The sequence below is a fragment of the Drosophila virilis genome, chromosome 4 (genome assembly GCF_030788295.1).
Source record: "Drosophila virilis strain 15010-1051.87 chromosome 4, Dvir_AGI_RSII-ME, whole genome shotgun sequence".
Lineage (NCBI taxonomy): Eukaryota > Metazoa > Arthropoda > Insecta > Diptera > Drosophilidae > Drosophila > Drosophila virilis.
Window position 1 is genome coordinate 13,081,927 of NC_091546.1, and position 15,674 is coordinate 13,097,600.

Genomic DNA, 15,674 nt, shown 5'->3' on the forward strand with positions numbered 1-15,674 from the left:
ATTCGATATCGATAGTCGATAGCAAAAACATCGGGCAATTAATTGAACAGCAAACTGTGAAAATGGCAATGTTCAATATATTTAGGCTAAATACAAAAAATGATTTCATTTAACTTCAAAATATGAACTTTAGCTTTAAGCAAGTGCCTAAAGAGATTGCTGGTCACCGGAGCAAGATAAACACCAGCTTATCTATTTGAATGTATCCTCAAATAACTGGAATTCAATAGTCCAGCTGTTGTCATACCAAAATCCAAATCTTTTATTTTGCTTTAATGTGCATTTAAAATGCTTAAAATAAGATTATCGGCCACTTGATTAAGCGGCAGCATTGTAATCGATTAAGCTCTTGGAACTGATTTGATCCAGATGGCGAACCCCATTCTTATCCACAACCGCCACATTAAAGTTTTTCAAGTTAACAATCAGACGTTTCTGAATTTCCAGCACACACTTCTTTAGCACATCGTAGGCCTCCTCCTGGGTGATATTCGGATGCCAGTAGCGATCGAATATGCTGGAGCAGAACATGCTGCCGTAGCCATGACCGGCATAATTCACAGACTGTGCCGACGCCAGATAATCAATGAATGTCAGTTCGGGGCCCTCAGCGGGATCGTAGCTAATATAAGAATTAACTATGAATCAAGCGTCATTTAAATTAAGTTCAATGGGACTCACCCGGCAATGAACATGAACACCTGGTAGCGTGTGCGACTACGCAGACTTTCCGCCAGGTTTTTGCGAGTGAAATGTGCAGCCGAATGTGGACTTAAATCGTAGCCATTGCGCATTTTGTACAATGCAATGTTCTTCGCAATAAACTCGGTGAACTGCTCGGTGTCGCCAGACTCGCCAACCGTTGAAATTAACAAATTATCCGCCACCTTATGGATTTTGTTCTCATCTACAAATTATGATGCGAGAATTTTTGTTAAAATCGAACCCGATAATGCACGCCGCTAAATATTTTACCTTCTTTCATAACGACTACAGAATGGGCGTGAGTTGTGTCTGCTGCTAGCATAACAAAATCAGGTCCCTTAATGCCCAGAAGTGTTTCCATTTTAGAATTGTGATATTAATTTTACTCCGGCTCGTTGTTAGGATGACTTGAGTAAATTTTCTCCTGTAGTTGTTTCACGACAAAGTGGTGGTCGGGCGATTTAGTTTCGATAGCAGCCGAGACACTTATCGATACTTACGCATCGTTTCGATATTGGCAACTAAGAGTAAGTGTGACCAGACAACGCTAGAGAAGACATAAAACTATCGATAGCGAGAACAAGATGTTTTAAATAACTGTAAATCAGATAAATACTTTAGGTTGCTTCAAAAAAAAAATGGAACTTGAATTAACTTAGTGAAACTCAAATTAAAAACGAAAGTGATAGTTGTAACTAGTATCATTTCTATTGTTGGACAAATGTTATGAATAGTTTTCAAATAGTGCGGCTCGGGCCATTCGCAATGCGTTCCGCTAGACCGAGCATCAGTTATGGCGCCAACTTCTTGGCCTGCCTATAAAATGTAAATGCCATGTGAAATGAGGCCGAGCGGTAAGTAAAGAAGAAGAAGAAGCAGAAAAAAACAATTGTACTTTTAAGTTTGCAGTGGCAATTAATTGCATTGCCTTTCACCTGGCGCCCCAAACAAATGCCACACAGATTCCCAGCACCGAAAAATCATTTAAAATGCCATCGCTGGGGTCGTCCCCAAGTCAAAGGTGGGTCCGTTGGCCATGATTGCAACATTTTGCGTTTGCTACTCCATTTTCCGTCTCGCTTGCGCAGCAGCAGCAGCGGCGGCAGCGGCATCAGCTTACAAACAAAAGTTTTTCCATTTGCAACAAACATTTTCCATTTGCCGTCAACAACGCCGCAGCGCAACGTCGCACTTTTCAGTTGCAGTTTGTCGTTCACGACACGCGCTCGTTTTTACAGTTAGCAGAGTTTGTTTTTTTTTTCACTCCTACTAATAGTGTTAGTTTAATTAGGCACGCTTGTTGTTGTTTAAACATGCTTTTGTAATATGGCATAGAGAATTGTGTTTTTGCGAAATCAACGTGAAAAGAGGTAAATTGTTTATAATTTTACACATTGTGAAAAGTTTACAATTTTTTGTTCGCTGTGGCAATTGCTTTCGATTATGCGGCTCTTATCAGAAACAACCAAATTTGTTATTGTTGATAAAGCTAGACGAGCACGGCGCTCTGAGTGGCTTTCTATGCCCTATACTAAAGAGGGTAGTGTAATTATGTCATGCAGTTTGTAACGCTGTTTATATATAGAAAGAGAGAGAGAAGGGAGAATAACAGTATATAGCCTTGTCTGTTTCTGTGCGCAAGAGAGAGAGATAGAGAAGGGAAAATAACAGTATATAGCCTTATCTGTTTCTGTGTGTGTGAGAGAGAGAGAGAGAGAGATAGAAGGGAAAAGAAAAGTATATAATCTTGGCTGATTCTGTAAAAGAGAGAGAGAAGGAAGAAGAACAGTATATAGTCTTGTCTGATTCTGTAAAACAGAGAGAAAAGGGAGAAGAACAGTATATAGCCTTGTCTGATTCTGTAAGAGAGAGAGAGAGAGAGAGAAGGGAGAATAACAGTATATAGCCCTGTCTATTTCTGTGTGTGAGAAAGAGAGAGGGAAGGGAGAAAAACTGAATGAATATAGCCTTGTCTGATTCTGTAAGAGAGAGAGAGAGAGAAGCGAGAATAACAGTTTATAGCCTTATCTGCTTGTCTGTTTCTATGTAAAATAGTCTCAGTTTTAAATGTGTGTTTAAACCTTTTTGTACTTCAAGATATTATATTTCACTTAACAAACTATCTCCAATATCAGACTACTTTTCAATCTGTATTGAATATATGTATCGAAAAAATTGGCCGGCTTCTTCCCAATTATGTGCAAGGGTATCAAATCTTCGGTCTGTCGCTTACTCTTGTTGCCTTTAGTGGGCGGTCTTGTGTATTGCGGGGCGTGTGCGACTCTAATTAAAGCTGACAATTGAAATACGAAAACTATTCGATTTCAAAAAGCGGCTATCTTCAGATATATCTTGAGGCAGCAAATTGCACTCGATATCTCGACTGGCTATCAACGACCTTGTCATCGAGTTGAAAGAAATGCGTTTAAAGGCATTCGAGCTGTTGTCATTAAATCTGGTTAAGGCAAAAAAAACGTGGCAAACGTTTACGTTAAAAACTTAACAATTTGTCTGTACGAAGCACAACTAACAAAAAAAAAAAAAAAAAAGAGAAAAACACGTTTGTTCAGCTGTGAAATTGACCTTTTATGGCCCAAAAGAAATGCAACTTAGTTTTGTTGTTGCCAGTCCAAACAAAAAAAATAAGCGGAAATACATTGGAGAAATGTTGCCGAACTGGAGCAGACGATAATAGGGCCCATCGTAGAGCCCACTTAATGCAGAGTTAAATGTAACTAATTTGCTTTAATTTTAGTAAAAGCGATTTTTTTTTTGTTAACATTCAAATGACTTTTCGAGCGAGAAGCCTTAGCACATGTGCTCTTTTCAATTTGTTAAGTGCTTTATCATCATTTTCTTTTCTACCTGGTCTCGCATTTCTCGGCTCGAGTTAAGCGAATCAGGTTTTCCGCATTTGCCAATCTACCCAAGTCAGAATTTATCTTTAAGAACTAGCCATTCTTTATCAATGTTTATATATCTGTAAAAGTTGATAAACTTATTTTTCAGTATTTACGATTTGCATTTTCTTATATTTTCGATCTGTTAATGAATGCAGAATTATTTTTTCGAAATTTATCAAAATATTTAACTAAATAAATTTTTATTATTTCATTTTTATATTCATTTTTTTATTTAAAAAAAGTGTTGAAAATGGTTGAACTTTTCTTTGAAATGCATATTTTTTGTTATTTTTAAATGAAATTGAATATTTAAAAAAGAACGTCTGGTAATTGCCAGAAAGGAAAAAAAATACGAAATGTTTAACCGATTTAAGAGCTCTTCAACGATTTCCCACACAGATCGCATTACAATATCGTGCGACTTACAGCTGTTGCACAAACAGTGTTAGGGTATTCAAGTTTTGGCTTTAACCTTATATGAAATATTATTGTTTCACACTAGCTTTGATTTTGCCATCAGATTTTAGTTGCAATTTGACACAACTTAGGTAAACACTTTAGCCTCAGTTTAAAACCTTTGCATCGAAAACATAAAGTATAAATTACAACTTATTTTTCATTCAATTTTAATTAATTTGAAGTTGTTCAGCGAATTCTTGTGGAAAGCGCAGACTAATTGATTGCACCTAACTGGGCCAACAAGCTGTGGCAATATGCTGCTAGACAAATTACAGGGGGCGCCCGACGGGTGGGGGGGCTTGAGTCTGCACCCGTGTGTGTGTGTGCACAGCTGTTTTGATTAGTGTTCACACCACAAGACTTGGCCTTCAGCATTTACGCAACTAGAACACACGCAGATTGATAGCTACAAATATCCCTATATATATATATATATATATACTCATATCGATAGCCGAGACAGCAACCACAAGCGCGGCAACCGCAAATAATGGGAATTTCATAATTTGCCACAAGCAGATCGCGACATGCGATCGACAACAAATTTCACTTTTTATTGGCCAACTAGCAAGGTGGAGGGGGGGGGGGGGGGGTTGTTGCACTATTTAGAGGGTTGCTCATTAATTGTTGAGCCGAAGAAAGTTTTAATTACTGGCGAGATTGGCGAACGTTTAAGATAATGAAGCATTTAAGACGCGCATTCATTTCAGCAAAATTGCTCAATTTTGAAAGTGCAGCAGCAGCAACAACAACAACAGGCAATTGCATTAATTTGCATTTTATATTTTCACTTTTGTTTTTGTTATTGTTTTTTTTTTAGCAACAACAACAAAGGCCACAGCAGCAGCGCCAGCGATGACGTCGTTGCTGCCACGGGATACGTCACCAATGGAGCCAAAGGAGCAGCCATCTGCAGCGCCCACACGCATACCACATCCGAACGCTAAGGCTGTTCCGTTTGTTCCATTGCGGCGTTCCGCCTCCATGCGCTTGCGCGGCACAAAAGCGCATCCACAGCACATTGGCAGCGCCGGTGAATTCAGTACGCGCGTCCAGCTCTCCGGCAGCACAACGAACGCGCGCCCATTGTGCGTCCAGCCAGTTGTGCCATTCACGCGTAATCACAGCTGGAACAATTTGGGCCACAGGCAGACGGCCAACAACACGGACTCAACGCATTTCCATGCATTATGCAGCGGCGACACCGAATGCCTGGCCCTAGCAGACCAGCTAACTGAGCTCCAGTTGATTCCCAGTCCGGACATGGACGCCTCCAAGTCGCGTAATATGGTAAGTTGTGCCTGGTTGTCGTCAAATGTGTCTTGGCATACATTTTGTCGTATCGATTTTTTATCATTTCTAACCCCCACCAAAGTCATCGCTGACCTATGTAAGTTGAAAATAGAAAAGAATGAAAAAAAGAAAAAAAAAACGCCCCCGCCTGCGCACGTAACACGCCTGTCAATACAATTGCCCGCTTTCATTACGAAACGACACCACCCTGTGCGGTATTTAACAACCCTGCATTTGCATACGTTTTTTGTCACCACATGGGGCAGTTCTCTACAATTTGTGCCATGGGCTTGTTAGACTCAGAGAGTATTCGATTTTGACAATTACAAAGAGTCAATATATAAAACCATATTGCATTAAATTTTCTTTTATGTTCAAATATGTGCAACGAACAAATTGTTGTTTTTTTTCTTAATTTTCCTTTTGCTTTTAATTATAGAAATTTTTGCACAACAAATAATTTTTTGTGTAGATCATTTTAAAAAAAAGTCCATAAAGATATTTGTATTTCTACTCAATTGGGTTTTTATTTGTGCTCACAAAAGCAAATGCTTTTGGTTCTTTAATTTAGGTGTAGCGCATCTGCAAGTCGACCACGCTGTCTGTATCTCTACTCAAAGTACCTGCAGCGCTTTAGGCGCCCAGCGTAAAGTTCAGTTTGAGTTTATATCGCATATATATATATGTATACATAATTTATGATGAAGTAATTTTCTATTTAATTATATATTACATGTTTTTTTGTAATTGCAACAATTTGTGCTAACTACTCTTCGAATCGAATACGAACATATTCAACATATGCATAACCAATCACTGTAAAACTGTATAGCTTGGCTTACAGTTTGAGTGCCATTGCCAGTTACTTGTCGTTGTTATTGTTGCGCTGGGCTTCAGTTTTGCATAATGGGTCAGCCAAAACAATGTAAACGGAATAGCCCAGGGCAGCAGCTGTTTCAATTCCATTGTCGCTCTGTTCCATGCCCAAACCGTAGCAAAGGGAACGCGAACAGCTGAGCGGGCGGCCAACAAGGAAATGCAAGTGCGCGGCGCAGCTTTTGCAAATATTGACAGGAGCGAGCACACACACACACACGTACGCAAAGGCAGGCACAGCTACACATGCACAAGTACCGTACCTTTTCAACCACCCTCGCTGCCGCACTCTCTGCCCACGTATCTCTAGCCCCAACTCATGCTCTTCGTTTTTGAGGGTTCATTTTGTTTTCGTTTGTTGTTCTTGCTTTCCACTTGGTTTTTTTTGGCATCTTCTTCATTTTCTCTGACCCATGCGATTTGCGTTTCAGTTGATTTTTTATGCTCAACGCGAACGCATGCAAAAGCAAAAGCTCGCCGCTCTTCCCTTTCCAATTGCGATTCGCGCTTTTCGCTTTGTTATTGTTTAAACAAAGTTTCGACTGGCGTGTGAATGCCTTTAAGTATGTCTTAAGTCATGTATACGCATATTTAACTACGCTTATGCATGTGTGTCTCTCTCTCTGTGTGTGTGTGCGTGTATTCTTATTGTGGGCCTTGTGGCAGCTGTTTGTGGCAAGGTTTTCTGTGCCTTATAAATAATAATTACACAAACGGACATAATTGCAGTTCGTTGGCCCTTTTAAATAAATAATAGTTATTGATATATTTTGCGCGTGTGTTAAATCAACGAAATGAAAGTCGCTAAATTTAAAAATTTAATTAATAATACATTAATTTAAAAGCAGCGTAATATGCTTTCATAGAAATACGAGAAGAAAAAAAAAACAATTACTAAAATCGAAATGTGAAAATATTAAAAAAAAACATCACAAAAAAAGATTTGTTTCTGAAAGATTGTTTAAGTAAAGTCTAAATAGATAAATCGAAAAAAAATAAATAAATATAAAAAGTTTAAACGTTTCTCCATTAGGAAATCGAAATTCTTTTATAAATGCAATTTTAGCTAAGCTTAAATTGTGAGCAAAAGTTAATATTTAATATTAAAATGATTAATAAAAAAAATATTTCTAACTATATTAAAATATCAAACTTCTTACAAAAAAAAGTTCTTTATATTTAATAATTATTCCTTCAAATGAAATGTTCGATATCTTATACAGATATTCCATATTTGAACATGATTTTCCCCAATTTATTTTATCTACCATCAAATTTCTTCAGCTTACTTTGTCAGGACCTTAAGGACCTTAAGCACCTGCTTATATAATTATGTTCCTAAAATAATTGCACACTTTCTACAACGACCCTGAAAATTGGCAAAAAAAAAAAGAAATTTATATTCAGTCGTAATTGAAATGTTGCCCATATATAGACGATAGTCTAGATAGAGGGAAGTCGTCTTGGCAATGGGCCAACTGGGTTATTTTGACCATTGTCGCAATTGGCAACGACAAAATGTACATTTTGCACACCTGCAGCGAGTCGCACTCAAATCAAAGCCATCGATTTTTCTTTGGCCCCTGCAGAATGATATATGGTCCATATAAGCATGCGGGGAATAGTTGGGACGTGACTTTAGTGGGTATTAAATGGATACTAAGCAGACTTTGGACAGACTTTGGACAGACTTGGGCTTAGTTGTAAAGTGCGTAAGCGTAACGCTTGGACGGTTAAAAAATAACGACAAGAGCATTAGCCCAGTTAATGTACTGGCTACCAACACTGAGAGAAATATCGGGGAAGCTTGAAGTAAGAGCCTAGCTCATTATGCTTTAGAATTTGATATTTCTTAAGCTGAGTGCGACTTTTAAGAATTTCAGACAGTCTTTTTCAAATAGAATACTTATTTTAAGTCTTATGTCAAGTCTTTTTTGGCTTAACCTTAAAACTTTTCTTAAAACACTTCTATTAAAGATCTCGAGAACTTCTTCTTTGAATGAAAGACTTATTTCAAGTCATCTTTTTCAAGATTTAAAGAAGTTAAATTTTTATTTCAAGTCTCTTAAGCTAAAGCTATGAAATTAATTACTTCAAGCACTTTTATTCTAATGCCAAGCATTTCAGAAAAGATATCTTAAAACAAGATTTAGCTTATTTTAAAAAATGCTATACTTCCTTTGATTACGCTTTCCGCTTAGTTCAAGTACGTATATTCTTAAAATTAGCAAATAATGTTGTAAGGAACTTAAAGTGCGATTGAGTACGAAATGAACTTGGATGATTTCAACTCTATTTAGTGCTAGGTTTTTCTCCAAGTGTATTCGTATCTTTAGCCCATATCTCCTTTTATGAGCCATAACAGCTCGAGCTGGGGCCAGCTGCTCGCCACATTTTTATCAATTTAAACAGAATTTTTAATGATTTCTCTGAGTGTAGCTACAGCTACTTATTATCTTTTATTTTTACCCAGCTGTGCTGTTAGCTCGTGCGTAAAACTTATTGCGAGAATACATTGTTTTCTTTTTGTAGAAGTGCCATCAAGTATGTATTTCCCAGTAGTTGAACAATTAAAATAGGGCAAGAAACTCGTTAATGATGATTATGAAATATGCATGAGGTACGTGCTGTGTGTGCGAGTGTGTGTGTGTGTGTGTGCGGCTCTCGCTCAACCCAACACTCACCTGAGTCTAACCTGATTTGCAAGCCAAACCTTTTGCCGTTGCAGTTGCATTTGCAGTGGCAGCAAAATAGCTGACAGTAGTCCACGCGGTTGGCTGGCGAGTGATAGATCTTATTCTGAATCACATTTGGGGCACTCGCAAAATGACAGACGGTGCGCTTTTTTTAAGCTGTCTCCGCATGCAGAGAGAGCGGGAAAATCGAGGCAAACTCTAGCTTGACATTATATCATAGTGGGGTAGGGTTTGGTTCGCAAGCACGTAAAGTGCTTAAAGTAATGCGTTTAGCTGCTTAAATTAAGCTGACTCAGGCTTAAAACAACTACTAAAAATATGTTATGCAACAAGGCATGAATAAAGTAACACTTGTTGCGTACATTTATACCAAATTGGTTACAAATAGAAGTCTTAATTGGATTTAGACATTTTTAACTGGTATCTTAAATTAAGCTGATTAAAAATTAAAGCTTGAAAAAAGCCATATATACCAGCTTTTGGTTACATTTGGTTACAAATAGAAGCCGGAACTGGATTACACAAACATTTTTACTTAATTAGACATTTTTAAGATGGGTGAGAATAGCTTAAGCTAATGCCTTTTGGTGCTCAAATTAAACTGATTCAGACTTAAAGAACTACAAAGAATATATTTTTATAACAAGGTATGAATAATACTAATTGGTTACAAATGCATTGCCAAAAATGGTTTAACAATTAATTTTGTTGCACTGGCTACGAGAATAGTGAGAATTACTTAAAACAATATTTTAAGCTGATTTCGACTTGAAAAAATATACGAAAAATGGATTATGTACCAAGGCATGCATAATTTACCAGTATTTAGGCATATTTGTATCTATTGGGTACAAATAAAAGCAGAAACTGCATTTAAACAAATTTTGTAATTCAATAAGAAACTTTAAGAAAAATGAGAAATATAATTTCCATATAAATCTGATATTTTTGGTCTGAGCTATTTGTTGCATTCATAACAATATCTAGGTGCGAAATTTTGGTCTCTTCTAATTCTAATTAATTTTTGTATAAAAAGTGGGTTTTTCTTTAGATAATAAATTTTTACATAAATTAAAGCTCAATGAATTTTTATAAAATATGTTTTAGAGAGCCAAATTTAACTTTGTTTCTGCAAATCAAATCAAAACAGAGTTGGGAATAGTCGAAAAGTATTTCCGGTTCGGACTAAACAAAGTCCCACCAAATGCTGTTCCCCCTATTTAATACCCCCGCTGGTGCATAGGCATTAAATTGACCACAAAAATGCTGCTGCTGCCGCTTAATCGTGGCGACGCGGAGGGGAGGGGGGTTCGTGTCTCTGATACGGAATGGAAGGAATGCCACAATGAAAGTAACTGACGGGTGTTTAAAATGTTTTGTAAATGTAAAACAACAAATTGGTTTTGGGGCGTTACGGTAACTACAAGATACCTTCAAGCCGACCGCTCAACCCATTGCCTCCCCCTTTTCTATCGACTACACGCGATCTTTTTACGCGTTTCGCGAACTATGCACAACTGAGCAAGGCAGAGCTTCGATTGGAGCAACCGCAGAGATTGGCAGCGAAAGAAAGCAGCCAGCAGCCAGCAAGAAAATGAAGCAGTGCTTGGGCTAATCGTTTGGCTTTCGGTCTAAACATAATTGTTTTCTATTTTGCAGTCTCTAAAGCTGAACGGCGGCAGTGCAGAGACAGCGGGCATCGCAACGGCCACGTCGACGTCCACGTCCACGCCAAAGACGCCCAAGACACCGCCCGAGCCGAGCCACAGCTGTGTGCGTGATAAGCATTGCGCCCGTTTGTCCAAAACGCTCAACAGGAAGCAGCAGGACTCCACTGGGAAGCTGTCCACGGTGCACGAGACGAAAATATCGCCCAAGACGCCGCCAGGCACGCCAGATTCACCGAGCACCTATCTGGATGATGATCTAGATTCGATGTATTCGTTTGCGACCACCACATCGGGTCGTTCGACCATGTCCTGCGAGCATCCCTATGTGGCCAGGTGAGATTGCTAGAGAAGTAACCATAACAGTAGAATATAGGGAAATAGATAAAAATGCGAGATTTTCAATCGAATTTTTGAAACAGAACCAAGCCTTTTTCTAATATAGGGAAATTTGTAGTATTTAGCTATTACTTTTTTGTTTTTGGAAACTTTTTGAAAATATAGGGAAACATTTACTTAGAAATACAAAAAATGGGAAATTTCTTATGAATATGGGGAAATATTATTTTTTAACTATTTAAACGGAAATTCAAAAAACTAATCAGATTAGAAGGAAAAATTTAATTAGATTTTAAACAATATTAAAAGAATTAATATAAGTAAAATACAGGGAATTGTTAAGACCACAATTTCCAGGGAATAGGAAACCACTTGAATATGGGGAAATTTTTAGTTAGCTTATTCCGAACCCCAATTTTAATGGAATCTTGCACACACTTAGTAAGACAAATATTACAAACTAATAAAATGGATAAAGCACCCACTAAATATAAGTTTTTCGTTGCAGAAACGGCACCACCTTCAGTGGACGCAAGATGAAGTATGTGGTGCACTGTTCCAATTATGCGGGCCAAGTTGGAGCCGACTATCTGACGCCCACGCAGCGGGCACAGCGTCAGATACGACGACTCAAGGAGCTATTGAGCATAGCGCGACAGGATCTGGAGGCCAAGGATACGGAGATTTTGCGTCTGACACGCGAGGTTGTCGAGCTGCGTCTGTTCAAGGCATCGCTCAGCTCGCCCGAGGAGCGTTCCGCCTCCTCGGATGCGGTAACGGTGCGCGAAGCGGAGCTGAAGACTTCGCAGGATGTCTCGCCCATCGTCGACATGGTGGACGAGGCCAAGTGCAGTCCGCGTCATCTGGCCCGTCAGCAGCAGCATCAGCACCAGCAGCTGCAAATGTCCGCCGAGATGCAGAGCTCGTATGCGGACTCGGGTCATTTTGAAGATCTGACCATGTCGTCGGTGCACTCGAAGGACTCGCAGACGCAAAGTGAAACGCCCGAGGAGACGGCGCCGGACGCGGCGGCAGCATCCAGCAGCCTGGAGAACTACGAGCTGCAGCGCCAGGAGCTAATACGCATGTACGAGCATCGCATCGAGGAGCTGATTCGCACCCAAGACGGCGCCGCCAGCGACCTGAAGCGCACACACAACGACAAGGTCGAGGCGCTGCTACAGAAGCTGGCCGAATGCAACACACGCTACTCGGACATTGTGCCGGACTATGAGCACGCCAAGCAGCGCATCCGTGAGCTGGAGAAACAGCTCGAGGATCTGCAGCGCAAGCTGATCGAGCATGAGGAGAAGCAGAACAAAATGTATTTGCACATGTATCAGCAGGGACAGGAGGCGGAGCGCATCACGCGCGCCGATCAGGTACGCTTCCATCTGCACTCGAAAAAAAACACCACTTCATTCAGTTGGATTTGAACGAGCTAACGAGCTACCTTTTAAGGAAAAACAAGTTCATTTTAGATCAGTTTCTGTTCATTTTAATGCAGTTCATGTCTTGTCAATTGAACCAAACATTTCGGTTGGATTTGAACCAATGACCTGCCTTTAAAAAAGTTAGATCAGTTTGTGGTTTGTCAATTCAACAAAAGTTTATTTTGGATTTGCCTTAAATCACAATTTTCTGTTGAATTTGAACCAATGACCTACATAAAAAAAAAAAACAGTAAATTCATGGCTTGCCAATACCACAAGGGTTTGAACCAATGCCCTTCCTTCAGTTTGGGTTCATCAACGCGATTTCGCACTTTTAGAGCTCCGATTTTGCTTCGATTTTGTTTCGTCCAATTTATGGACATCAATTTTAGATTATTAATTTAAAACAATACCTTTTTTCGAAATCGCTTAATTTTTCTAACGTTTCGTAGAATATTTGTTCTATAAAATTGGTAACAAATTTACACAGGAACTATCCCTTTTATTTTTGCACAGTGTAGGCTCTGGCAGAGTTGCATTTGTAATGTTTCATTCCATCGTTTCCAGGCAATGGAACTGGCACAACGCCAGCCGGACAGCAAGGTGTCCATCAACGAGCTGCTGCATCAGCTGCAAAGCACACAGGATGAGCTGGAGAATATACGCGTAAGATTCTTCAATATATTTCTAATATTATTTTCGGTTTTGTTTTGTGTGTTGCATTTTGTTGCATCGTGAACTGCGACTCATCCAACAACAATAACAACAACAACAAAAATACACAACAAACATAAATCAAAGCACACGCACACAAATAAACATCAACAACATTATGACATTCAACTGTTGTGTGTGTGCGTGCGTATGTGTGTGTGTGTGTGTGTCTGTGTCTGTGTTTGTGTGTGTGCTTTTGATTGAGAACGTTTCATTTCAATTTGGCGCTTTGCCTGGCTGGAAAAGCTGCATTTAATTGAAATGCGCGTCGCTAATAATTCAATAATTTATTATTCATTTCATAGACTTTAAGTACCGCATAACATTAATTAATTAATTAACTTTTACAAACATTTGCATTCAAAAGTATACATTAAAAGCAACGTTTGATTTGTTTTCAAGTATCAACACGTTTTTTCTACTTCTTCGTTAAGTTCGCTTGTTTCATTCCATTCCGTTCCGTTGCGAGTTCAATTAGCTAAGTACAGTCACTGCGTAGTGGAGAGTGCATGATAACGAAAGTACAGTTGCCGTTGCGAGCTCTTAAGTTGTTCTTTTTCCTTATTTACCTTTTCTCCTGCATGCTTATATAAACTCTCTCAATATATATCCTTGTCTTTGAGTTTTAAATTTTACTAAAGTTTTACATAATTTTCTTTCTATCTATATATATAAAAATATATATATATATTTTGTCGTATAACCTAAAAAACAAAACAAAAAAAAAAACAAAAACAAAAAAAAACAACTATTTTTGTAGGCATCAGATTGTAGAATGAGGGAGTGCGGCAGTAATCATGCTCTCCTTACTGCAAAGGAGGCGATTTCTTTGTGGGTACTTGGCGCGCGTAAGGTTTGTAATATCCGTTAAGAAAAAAAATACTAAAATAAAAACCTACCCCAAAAATAAGCAACCTATTAACCTAACCCAAATGTTTTTTTTTATAGTTTATTTGCAAAAATTTCAAAACAAAGAAACTTATTTCTGTTCTTATTATTTCTGAATCATTGGCTAACGAACATTTTGGATATTCATGTATTCCTAACCTGCAAAAACCCAAAACATTTCATTTACATAAGCGCCATCATCATATGGTTAAGGGGCGTGTAACGGGTGTTGGTATATCTGGGGCATGGGGAATGTGTGAAATGAAACACGAAATAAATATGTTGATTTCAACGCGTTTCCACTGGCCACGTTAACATGTCGTTGGCTTTTTTCTCACTCGACTCTTTGCTGTGTTGATTTACTACCAAATTAGCATTAACTAGAGGTATGTTTTGCAATGTATTAACACTAATTTAGTTTAAATAAAAAATAAAGACAGGCTAGTTGCGACTATTTCGTTGCTGTGCAGCAACAGGTGGTAAAAAAAAATAAGCAGAAAACAATCATTGATTAATTTTGACACACGTTAAGCTAAAAATACCCAGCATGTGGTTCATATAAACTAATTCCCTATAGACCTAAAATGTACGCCCAATGCAAATACAATATATACTACTATATATATATATATATAAACATTTCCTTACCAAATATATTCAGTGTTACATATACTACATAACCTAAATGTTCATCAAATGTCATAGCACCAGTGAATCAAATTTATATGTAAATAACATTTAACCAACTTATATTTTGGTATAGCCGCAACCTAACCTCACATTTGCTATATAAAACACTTATGCTCGACTCTACTGTATGTGAACTAATCTGAAGCCTCTCTCTGCACTTCTCTTTTCCACACACACACACACACACACACACACTAACCAAACGCTATTCGCGAATGTAGACCATTTATCGGCGTTTGTTGGAGGCGCAAAAGAATCGCACCCATGTCGATCCGGAGGTAACGCTGCAGTTCCTGAAGAGCGCTATTTTCTACTTTCTCACAGATAAGGAGAACTCGCAGGGCCATTTGCAGGCCATCGAGAGCATTCTGGAGTTTACCGATGAGGAGAAACAGAAGATAACCCAAGCACGATCGACAAAGTAAACAGGGTTTTTATTATGAATTTTTAATTAATTTTTTTTATAGGTTCTGCAAAATAATGTTTTATTTTTTTAGTGCAGCTAAATTCATTGTTTTGTGTGTTGTTCCGTTAACGAATTTATTTTCAATTTTATTTTGTCATGTAAAATAATTTTTGATAAATTGAGACGTACCGTTCCTTTTGGCGGCAACAACGAAAGATATTGTAAGCAACAACAACAACAACAACAAAAATCAAAAAATGTAAATTTCCTATTCGCTATTTATTTCTAAATTTTGTTTTAAGCAAGCATACGAGTACGTCCTTTAGAAAGCAAAATAATAAAATTAAGATTTTAAATGGACCTGGTTTGTCAGTTGAAACTCAGGCATAAGCAGAGTCAAATATAGTTTTGATCGTGTTTCAGTGAAATTTTAATGATAAATAAATGCTAAACTAGTTACAACTGTGTTTTTGCTGTTATTACTTATGAAAATCAAATAAGTGTTTAAATGCGCGCCAATTGCAATTGCTTACGCCCCAACTCGATATATTATCGATATTCCTTAACAGAGTTGGCGCTCTTTTTTGCGTTAACAGCTGCGTTTT

At 38.2% G+C, this 15,674-nt stretch overlaps 2 protein-coding genes and 1 long non-coding RNA gene across 11 annotated transcripts; 1 reads left to right on the forward strand and 2 right to left on the reverse strand.

The window, feature by feature from the left end:
- Positions 1–238: 238 nt before the first annotated feature.
- Positions 239–1,152, reverse strand: Prosbeta4 (Proteasome beta4 subunit). Its single transcript, XM_002051949.4, has 3 exons — positions 976–1,152; positions 682–907; positions 239–622 (listed from the first exon to the last, which is right to left on the reverse strand). Exons 1-3 carry the CDS (start codon positions 1,064–1,066, stop codon positions 319–321), a joined length of 621 nt encoding a protein of 206 aa, XP_002051985.1. The 5' UTR covers positions 1,067–1,152; the 3' UTR covers positions 239–318.
- Positions 1,153–1,394: 242 nt separating this feature from the next.
- On the reverse strand, positions 1,395–1,925 carry LOC116651725 (uncharacterized). The gene is made up of 2 exons (XR_004304753.2): positions 1,641–1,925; positions 1,395–1,521 (listed from the first exon to the last, which is right to left on the reverse strand). It is a non-coding gene; the product is annotated as an uncharacterized lncRNA (long non-coding RNA).
- Positions 1,422–15,531, forward strand: qtc (quick-to-court). 9 transcript variants are annotated; one of them, XM_015173302.3, is made up of 8 exons: positions 1,422–1,559; positions 4,888–5,357; positions 10,592–10,935; positions 11,447–12,320; positions 12,939–13,037; positions 13,846–13,938; positions 14,885–15,084; positions 15,161–15,531. In XM_015173302.3, exons 1-8 carry the CDS (start codon positions 1,535–1,537, stop codon positions 15,234–15,236), a joined length of 2,181 nt encoding a protein of 726 aa, XP_015028788.1. In that variant the 5' UTR covers positions 1,422–1,534; the 3' UTR covers positions 15,237–15,531. The 9 variants fall into 9 exon arrangements, with proteins under 9 accessions (XP_015028788.1, XP_002051984.2, XP_015028791.1 ...); XM_002051948.4 differs by having other exon boundaries at positions 15,166–15,531; XM_015173301.3 differs by lacking the exon at positions 1,422–1,559 and adding an exon at positions 1,943–2,075.
- Positions 15,532–15,674: the final 143 nt, after the last annotated feature.